Genomic DNA, 10,689 nt, shown 5'->3' on the forward strand with positions numbered 1-10,689 from the left:
GTTGGAGGAAACTCACAATGCCAAAGTAAATAAGTTTGAAGCTGGCTAGTGTTAAAGGGAGCACTAACACCATGAGAAGGTTGCAGTCGGCTATAAGGGAGTCATAGCAATACAAGGTAGAGCCCATGTTAATTATGAAGAGAAATTCATGAAGAGCTTCAAGGAGAATATGCCTAATTTTTTTGATTCCCATTTCATAACTAACATAGAGGCGGGTCTTGGTCAAGTTGGTGAACTGCTCATTGGTGGAAAAAATCTAACAATGACGCTGCAGAGCATACAATAGATTATTATGACTTAGATGAAAAATTCTAGTGAGGCATAGGGCTATTGGATTTCACTTGCATTGAAATGCAGGACAAAGAATATCTACCAAAAGCTGATTGTGGGCTAGAAGCTCTTGTGAAACATATCTTAAATGCAAGCTAGAGGGAATGGATTGAGATCTCTTGTGAAAATACTTTACCTCAACACGATAGAGATGAACATGAAACAGATGTCCACACATGCTAAGGAGGAAGCAAAGCATCCACCATTTACTAAAAGCAACAAAACAAGCTACTACAATACACATAGAATCAACATGAAGCCAGCTGCAATATCCCACATTTCCTGTGGGAGCGGCCTTTTATATCTTTAAATACTTTTCTACTCATATGGCTTAATATATTAAAGAAAGGGCCTTTTGAAAGGCAAGGCTGTGGTATGCATAGGTGGGCTCGAATGATGTCAGTCACCTAGAACAAAGCAAAATTTTGAATAGACATGCAAAAAAGGTGATGACATTAGCATGATTAGATGTGCTAGAAAAGTCAAAAAATTTGGCTAGTCGCTATGTCGCTAGCTGAAAAATCCCAAGTTTTTTGGCTAGCGACATAGCAACTAGTTGAAAAATTCAAGAAACCAACGAGAGACAAAAAATGGTCATGGGTCCCACTTCTAGCGAATCAAGCAGCATCAAGTGGCAGCAGATAGAATAACCAAGCAATGATGTGGTAGGCAAATCTTAGAGATCACCAGATCATGACACGTGGCGAATCGTGTGGATGTTGCTATGTCACCAAGCGAAGATGCTCACAGGTTGACCATAGCGACATAGTGAGGGTTGATATGGTGATGACATGTGGCAGATGATGCATATCAGGTGAGCCAATCATGGATTGACACGTGGCATTGGTCAAAGCTTGGTTGACCCAGATGACTCATTGGGGATAAAAATAAAATATTTTATGTTGTCATATTAAAATATTTTATTATTTTCTCAAAATACGTTCATAATTTTAAATTAAAAAGGGCCTTTTTCTAAATTTTATACTTTAGAATCATTTTATTTTTTTGAAAAATTTAGTTGCAGACAAGGTTTAATAGTAGAGGGACTGTTTTTCAAACTGATATTCTGGGAGTTTTTGGAAGGCTAACATAGCAATATTATATACCACCGAAATTGGGAAGAGATGAAATTTTTGAATATGAGGTTAGATTCTAGACAAGTGCTCACCAGTTCATGCTATAGGCCAATTTGTAAATTTTGGGGCGTTCTTAGTAGAACATGCAATTTTCATCATGGATCATTAGAATTGGTAAGAAGACAGTTTTAAAGGCTTGTTGGGATTTGAATGTGAAGAAAATAATATTTTAATAGTTTTTTTGCATTCTGGAGGTTACATTGAACTGATTTTCACTTTTTACTACGAATCCTTTTTAACACCAAAATTAGTTATGTTCTTTCATCATGAGATTTTTGAGATATTATGCCTTATAGAGGCAAAATGGAATGGGATTTGATATTCAGTTGAAGAGAGAGGGTAGAAAGAGGTTTTTCATCTTCTTGGGAAGGAATTCTAAGTGGACACATGTCATCTTTACAATAGATCTGAGAATTCACTTCGTACTATATTATTCCCATTCTTTCTCATTGTACAGGTTCCAATCTTTTGGAGAAAATTGGCACATTACTATGATACTAGGGTTTTGGTTCCAGTCTTGATGCATTCCCAATACTAAGATACCATATTTTTTAGCATAATTCTCTCATGTGAACAATAGTAGGAAGGAATATATAGATAGTTCAGATCTATTAGGTTGTTTAATGTTTTTCATTTCATGCATATGGTTGTATTGTTTCAAAGAAATTAATACAAAGAACAACAGGTTAAGTTTCATCTTGAATCTTGTCTCCTATCTCCATGAGCTTCAATATTTTATGATCTTTGAACAAAAAGCCTAGATCGTAGTTGCAGTCCCTTAAGGCTGTATGTTGTCTTATTATTTCTTGTAACTCAAGGGGTTATGTAAATGTTTCAGTGAATCAACAGGGTTGCAAGTTTATTGAGAAGGATATCATGTAAGAATGAGGTCTAGATTGAGCACAAATGTTTATTTACAAGGTAAATAGATAGATCATATATTTGAATATATAAACAAGTATTAGATATCCATATGTATGCATTTGATTCATGGATTTTCCCAATGGATTAGGCACTAGTTAGCTACAGGATCATTAAAGTGTTACCATTGCATATCTAAGGTTTTATTGATTTCAACGTTATTAATCAAACATTCTTTCCATTTTTATGTTGAAGAGCTAGAATATTTTAACCCTCACTCAGGTTGTGCATTTCATAAATTTGTTAGTTGCTACTACACTTCTTTGTTACTGCATAGGTTATTAGGAGTTTTAGGGGTTCCAATCTACTTAATAGATTCAGGGATATGTTTTGCACTGGTATGATATCAATTGAATCTGAGGTCTACCCACCTAGGTTTAGCAGAGCCTGAAGTAGAAGAAGGGTCAAACCTAATAGTTGGCCCTGTGTCTAAAATGGCATGTTGAAAATGGGAGTTAGCTGCCCCTAGATATATCATATTCTCATTGGGATAATTGAAATGCCTCCACCATTTTCAAACACCAACATAAACATTGACATTTCAAATTCTATACTCATTTGAATAGAACTTGTCTTACATAACTTGTCATTTCCTCCAAAAATTATATCATTAACAAATATTTTAGAAATTAACACCATACTTTTAGATTCACATTTCAAATATAGATTATCAATCTCACTTGTTCTAGAAAATCCAATATTAATTAAATATGAATGTAACCTTTCATACCATGCTCTCAATGCTTATTTCAATCCATACAATGACTTGTTCAATTTACAAACCATGTTCTTCTGATCAGGTTCAATGAATCCTTCAAGTGGTTCAATATAGACTTCCTCTTAAATAATTCCATTCAAAAATGTGCATTTGACATCCATTTGATAACTTTGAGCTTCTTGTATGCAGCATAAGCCAACAATGTTCTTACACCTTCCAATCTTGCCACAAGTGCAAAAGTATCACCGCAATTTATTCTTTCTTCTTGTGCATAACCTTTGCAAACCAATCTTGCTTTGTTTCTTACCACTTCTCCATTCTCATTTAGTTTGTTTCTAAAAATCTATTTGGTTTCTATCACATTCTTATCTACAGGTCTCGGTACTAATATCTAAGTATTGTTCTTCTCAATTTGATCAATATCTTCATCCGTAACATTTGTCCAATATTCATTGTATAATGCAACCTTAATTATTGTTGGCTCAAAATTAGTAATCAAATAGGTACTATCTCTCAACTTACTACTTGTATGTACTCTAGCATTATTGTCTCCAATAATTTTTTTAGGCGAATGACTCTTTCTTATATTTTCCAATACATGTTTATTTCTTTGATTGTTAATATTTTCTCCACTCGGTAGGGGTTCAACTTCATGCTTGACTTGTACAGTCTAATACTTAGGTAAATAATTATGTAACTTAAGTGCTATTCTTCGATGCTTGGTGGATCTTTGCTCTCACTCAGATAGTGTATTAGGTGCCTCTTTATAGACATATAAAAACTTGCTGTAATCTTTAGGTTCCTTATTTCTTTCCACATCATTCTTCTTTGCAAAACCATCAAACCTCACATTTTCACTTTCAATAATCTTGTTATTTGTTTTTTTCAAACATTTATAAGCTTGTCTCTTAGATGAATAGCCAATGGATATACCTTCATCTCCTTTAAAATCAAATTTATCATTCCTTGCATCCTTGTGTATATAACACTTACTTCCAAAGATTTTTAAATAACTTACATTCAATGTATGACCATACCAAATCTCATAGGGTGTCTTGTTTTTTCCTTTCTTCAATTGAACTCAGTTGAAGGGGATATAAAGTAGTGCTAATTGCTTCATTCCAAAATATGTGAGTAACCTCTTTTTTAATCATTAGTATATTTGTACAATCCACAATTGACCTATTTCTTCTCTCAAAAATCCCATTTTGTTGTGGCATCCTTGGTATAGATAACTATCTCTTAATACCATTCTCAACACAAAAGTTAGTGAATTGAATAGACATAAACTCACCACCTCTATCAAATCTTAAACATTTCAAATATTTGCCAATTTCTTTCTCAAATCTATCTTTATACCATTTGACCATATCAAAAGCATGTGATATCACCTTCATGATCATAACAACCATCATTCTAGAATAGTCATCAATAAACCATATGAAATATTTGTCACCATAGTAACAATGAACACTTATTAGACAAATTTAAAAAATGTCCTTCTCTAAAAGGAAAGGCTAAGAAGGTCAAGAAAGTGTGGGTGAGAAAGGATCTCTCTAAGGGTGTGGGGGTGCATTTAGATGAGTTTTCCTCCCTAAAAGAATAGTCAAAGTGTTCAGATGATGGTGTGGTGGGTAGTGTGATAAGGGGTGTGGAGGTTTCCCCAAAACCCTGTGGGGATTGTGCTCCTCTTCAAGAATAGATAGATAGATCAAATTGTGTTGTGGGGGCTGCCCATCCAATTTTTTACTCACCCTTGGAGATGGAGAGTGGCTTGAATGCCTCTGATCAAGTTATCTCAGAGATCCCTAATAGTGATAACTTGATGAGGAACCAAGAAGACAAGGTTATCACGACTAAGGAGGGGAGGGATATTGTCAAAGAGGGGACCCAAAAGGACACTATTTTGCCTACAGAACATAGGGTTTAGGAGTCTGTGATGGCTATCAACTTTTTTAGAGGTGAAGTTGAGGGCCTTTTAATTGTTTGTCATGATGAAGAAGTAGTGTGGGAGGAGGACAGTTCTAATGCCAATTGGATCTCGACTAGTAAACGGTCTAAAGGTAGGAAGAAGTGAGGTAAAAAAGATGAGCAGATTGCTCTATTGAAAAATAATAAGAAAGGGCCCAAAGAAGATTCTAAAACTGGGGAGTCTAAAACTTTTAAGGGTAAACATGGTTGATCTTCTTCTAAGATTTTTGGTTCAACCCTCAAGAATGGTGATGTTGGGTCTTCTCCATCATCGGTTGGAAGACCATCCAATTTGTAGAAAAGAACAACTGAGGCAAATAGAGGCATTGTTGATGGAAGTTAGAGAACCATCCTTGAATCAATTTTTTTTCATAAATTATGAAAATGATCTCTTGGAATATTTGAGGGTTAAATAACCCTCATAAACATGGCATTTTGAAAAATATGATTAGGTACAATAGGCCAGACATTTTTGTGATTCAAGAAACCAAGATGCTAAAGAATAAGGTGGAATCTCTTCCTATTTTCAAGGGAGGAAGGATTATTGGTAATGATTTTGAAGGAGTGTCAGGTGGGATGGTGGTTTTTTGGAATAATAGATGGATTCAAGGGGAGCTTATCTCTCAAAACATAAATATGATGAATGTTAGATTCTTTAACTCAAAAGATGATTTTAGTTGGGTCCTTACTAATGTTTATGCCCCCAACTCCAAATGGGGAAGGAAGGCCCTGTGGAAAGAAATTTCTAATCAGAGAAAGCTTTTTGCTAAGGAGAACTAGATGGTGATGGGGGAATTCAATACCCCTTTAAAAGAATCTAAAAAATGAGGAGGTAGTCAGACCAATCTGGATAATAGATTAGATTTAATGAACTTTATTGATCATCATCTTCTTCATGTTCTTGACTTACATGGGATTGAGTACACTTGGACTAATAGAAGAGCTAGAAAGTATCTTATTCAGGTTAGATTGGATTGTGCTTTTATTAGTAATGATTGATTCCTAAATTATAAATGTGCTCTTAATGCTCAAGTTTGTGTGGGATCAGATCATTACCCTATTTTCCTAGTTGCTGATAAGCTCAACTTCCATAAGAATTCCCCCTTCAAATTTGAGAAGATGTGGACTCTTCATTTGGATTTGGAGAATCTCATCAAGGAGTGGCGAGGTATCAAGGTGGAAGGTACAAAAATGTTTAGAGTGGCAGCCAAATTGAAAAATGTAAAGAAGAATTTTAAGAAATGGAATAAACATACCTTTGGCAGCATTTTTGAGAACAAAAAAAAGATTTTGGAGGAACTTAAAGATATTCAAGATAGGATTTAGACTGATGGTTATGAGGTAGTCTCAAGGGAGGATGAAAGTAGCAAGTTGGTTGAACTTCATGACCTTATTACCAAGGAGGAGATGTTTTGGAGACTGTGTTCTAGAAAGGTCTTTTTGAAGGAGGGTGACCGAAACACTAAGTTCTTTCATTTGACTACTTTAAAGCATAGGATGGCTAATATAATTTCTAGACTTAATACATATGAAGGTTTGACTAGTAATGAAGAAGTTATCAAAAGGGAGGCTATGGAGTTCTTTATCAGATTGCTTCAAGGTGACCCTGATTTGAATTGGGATAAGTCAAATATGTTTCTGGAGTGCATTCCAACTTGTGTTTTTGAGGCTCAAATTTTTTCTCTCACTTCCATTCCTTCCATAGATGAGATTTCTAAAGTTGTTTTCTCTTTTGAGGGTGATAAAGTCCTTAGTCCCAATGGGTTTCCTTTTTTGTTCTTTCATAAATATTGGAATATCATTGGTGTGGATATTTGCAATGGTGTAAAGGAATTTTTTGGTTCTAGAAACATCCTTAGAGAGTTAAATGGCACCTTTATTGCTCTTATTCCAAAAAAGTTGGGTGCTGATAGATTGGATCAGTTTAGGCCTATTAGCCTATGTAATTCTTTTTATAGGATTATTTCTAAAGTTCTTACTCTAAGAATTTTGTCCCTTCTGCCGGCTATCATCTCAAGGCAGCAAAATGGGTTTGTTCTTGGTAGAAAAATTTTGGATTCCATTATTATAGTTCATGAAAATAATCATTCTCTTGTGGTGTCAAAGAAGGAAGGGTTTCTTCTTAAGCTTGATCTCTCTAAAGCTTATGATAGAGTGGACTGGAATTTCATCCTCCATGGATTGGAAGCATTTGGCTTTAATAAGACATTTTGGGACCTTATCTTCATGTTAGTTTTTTCAGCCTCCTTCTTTGTGCTTGTTAATGGCTCCCCCACCTCTTTCTTTAAGGCTTCTAGGGGTGTTAAACAAGGGGACCCAATCTCTCCTATTATTTTTATTATTCTGGCTAAATGTTTGGGGAGATTTGTGGATAATATGATGGTGAAAGTGGACTTTGTGGGCCTTAATCCTTCATCTTCTGCTCTAGTTTGCTCTCATCAACAATTTTTAGATGATTCTATTGTCATCGGGGAGACTTCAGTGAGAAATGCTAGGAACATTAAGAAGGCTTTGAGTGACTATGGGATGGCCATTGGTCAAATCATTAACTGGAGTAAAAGTGTGATCTACTTTATTAATGTTAGTGAGGCAAGACAAAATAAGATCAAAAAGATTATTGGCTGTGAGAGTGGTTCTTTTCTTGGAACCTATCTGGGTTTACCTTTGAGTTTAGCCCCTCCTAATAGCTTTTGGAACTCACTGATTGATAAAATCCACTTGAAACTTGCTGGTTGGAAAGGTTCTATTCTTAGTCAGGCTGGTAAGGTTATTGTTTTGAAGTCTATTCTACAAAGTGTTCTGCTTTATCCTTTAAGTGTTTTCAAAATTCTGAGAAAGTTTTCTCTTGCTATTGAGAAAACTCAGAAGACTTTTTTGTGAACTGGAACAAAGATTAAAATAAGACTCCCTCTGATTGCTTGGGAAAATGTTTGTATGCCCTGAGGGAAGGGAGGGCTTGGCCTGCGAAGGATTTCTACAATGAATGAATTCTTATTAGCTAAATTATTATGGAAATGGCACTAGGAAGAGGGGGAATGGAAGAATATTTGGGTTGATAAATATAATAGGGACCACTTTTATTTTCATAATTTCCTTAATAGTGATTTTAAACAAGGGGGTTCTCTGATTTGGAGGAATGCTCAGAATTTCAAATATATTTTAAGGAAAGGGGTTAAATGGAAGGTGGGAAATGGTAGAAAAGTTCTTTTTTGGGAAGACATTTGGATCTTGGACCAGCCTCTTTGCGATGATTTGAGGAGAATAGGTATATGGAGCAATGCAAGAATCAATTTGGTACTTTTGTGGGTGATTATTGGAAGGATGATATGTGGATGGATCTTCATAGTCTGGACCATAACTTGGTTGAGCTTGGTAAGTGTTTGAATGCATTCTTTTTAAACAATGAAGAGGATGTTTTGATATGGAAAATTGATCCCAATGGTATGTACTCTATTGCCTCAACCTATGCTAATTCTTTCGATGATCATGATGAACCTTGTTGGGCTAAGGCTTGGGTAAAATTTATGACACCCAAAGTTAATATCTTCTTTTGGATTCTTCTATAAAATAAAATTCTAACTCTTGATAATATTAAGAAGAGAGGTTTTATTATTGTTAATCGATGTGTTCTTTGCAAGAATGATGGGGAATTGGTGGACCATATCACATTGCATTCTCCCTTTACCAAGAAGCTTTGGGATAAAGTTTGTAGCTTACTAAAAGTGGACTGGGTTTTTTCATGCTACCATCCAATTGTTCTTTACTAGTTGGATGGCTCCTTACAAGAATACTTTGATTATCAAATTCTGGGACTTCATTCCTCCTTATCTGTGTTGGGGCATTTGGAAGGAGCACAATGATAGGATCTTTAGAGGAGTTGAATCTAGTCTTGATCAGGTGTTCTATAAAATTAAGGTCCTTATGATTGAAAATATGAAAATGATTGGTTTTGGACAACAACCTTGTAATGAGTGGGAAGAAGAGGTGCTTAATAGTTGGAATATAAGGAGTTTAGGATTGAACTTTAAGGATCTTAATCCAAGGGTAAATGCTAGATGGGACTATCCTCTAGCAAATTGGTTTAAGATAAACTTTGATGGGGCCTCAAAAGGGAACCTAGGCAAAGCAGGATGTAGAGTTATTATTAGAAACTCTAATGGTGACTATGTGGGAGGTATGGCTATTCCAATAGGGGATCAAACTAATCATGTTGTAGAAGCCTCTGCTACTCTTCATGGTCCTATCTATGCCAAAAGTATGAATTTGAGGAATATATGGGTGGAAGGCGACTCCCTCAACATTATTAATTATGTAAATAAAATTACTGAACCATCATGGACTATCAGCAATATTATCTTCAAGGCTATTAACATTATTAATTCTTTTCAAACTTGCATTATAACTCATAATTTTAGAGAAGCCAATCATACAATTGATTGGGCTTCAAATGTGGCTTGTATCAATGATCATAAAATCATTTGGGATTTTTATGAGTTCATATGGCCGCCAACTTATTGAGTATGATAAATGGAGATCCAAACAATTTTCTTTAATTATGATGGTGTTAGTGATTTGTAATAATGAGGTGAACTCGTTCGAAGTATGGTGGGTTATTATTTTTAGAAATTTGAGCATTTCACATAGATTCTATGTAGTTTTTGCCATTCCTCTTTTCATTTGTGGTGTGGCTTTTAGTTACAGAGTGATTTGGGGTTTTCAGTCAACAAAAACTAGTCAATTTGGTGTAGAGAATATGGGAGGAAAGAGGAAGAGGGTGGAACTAGCTCGCTGCTAGGAGTGGAGGAACAAGACAGAGGTTTGGGATATTCTAAGGCAAGATAATTTCATAGGGTATATGGAAAGACTTAGAGGTAATAATCCATCTATTACTTACCAGTTTATCAAATCTTGGAAGGATGGCTCTATGATGGTTGATAACTAGCAAATGGATGTTACCAAAGAAGTTATTATGGAGGCTATGGGGCTGGATATGGATGGGATTAATTTTTATAGGGAGAGGAAGCTCTTGGATAGGGCCATCGATGATTTTGTGGAGATAGAGTAGGAGAAATTTTCCTGGTTAAAATAAGTAATTCGTATTACAATCCAACTTTTGTTTCTTGGCCATGGCAATTTGTGCTTTTTATGATAATGGAATATCTAACTTTAGATGGGAGATTCACTAAGTTGTATGGGTACCATTTCATGTTGGAAAATCACTTTCAACATGATTTTAGGATCAATCTTCCATTTTATTTATTGCAGTCTCTTAGTATTTCCACTCAAGCTATTCAGAAAGACTTGAATGGTGAGCATGTTTGCCATGAGGATCTTATGGTTTTGATTATGAATGTGTTAAAGTCCAAGAATATTGTGAAACCTAGGGGTAGTTTAAAAGGGGCAGACCAAGATACGGAAGGGAGTCTCCCAGATAAGGGTTATGAGTCTAATACCCAAGATGAAGCTAAAGGGGGTTTGGGTAGTTTGAAAAAGGGCTTGAGTTGCAGCTCCAAAAAGAAGAAGAAGATTGATGAGGAAGGTGATTCTAACTGAGAGAGTGATTTCATGGAGGAATTAGTGAGAGACCACTATAAGAAGAGAAGTGGAGGTAAA

General features: G+C 35.4%; 1 protein-coding gene across 1 annotated transcript; it reads left to right on the forward strand.

Annotated features, from left to right (window-relative positions):
• The first annotated feature begins 7,455 nt into the window (after window positions 1-7,455).
• LOC149547858 (uncharacterized) lies at window positions 7,456-7,956 on the forward strand. Its single transcript, XM_089794195.1, has one exon. It carries the CDS (start codon window positions 7,456-7,458, stop codon window positions 7,954-7,956), a length of 501 nt encoding a protein of 166 aa, XP_089650321.1.
• The last annotated feature ends 2,733 nt before the right edge of the window (window positions 7,957-10,689 follow it).

Source organism: Cupressus sempervirens, chromosome 7 (genome assembly GCF_028749045.1).
Source record: "Cupressus sempervirens isolate cs-2001-9-10 chromosome 7, ASM2874904v1, whole genome shotgun sequence".
Taxonomy (NCBI): Eukaryota; Viridiplantae; Streptophyta; class Pinopsida; order Cupressales; family Cupressaceae; genus Cupressus; species Cupressus sempervirens.

Coding starts and splice junctions, on each gene's coding strand:
- LOC149547858 (XM_089794195.1), top strand. CDS start 7,456: ATGGTGAAAGTGGACTTTGTGGGCCTTAATCCTTCATCTTCTGCTCTA.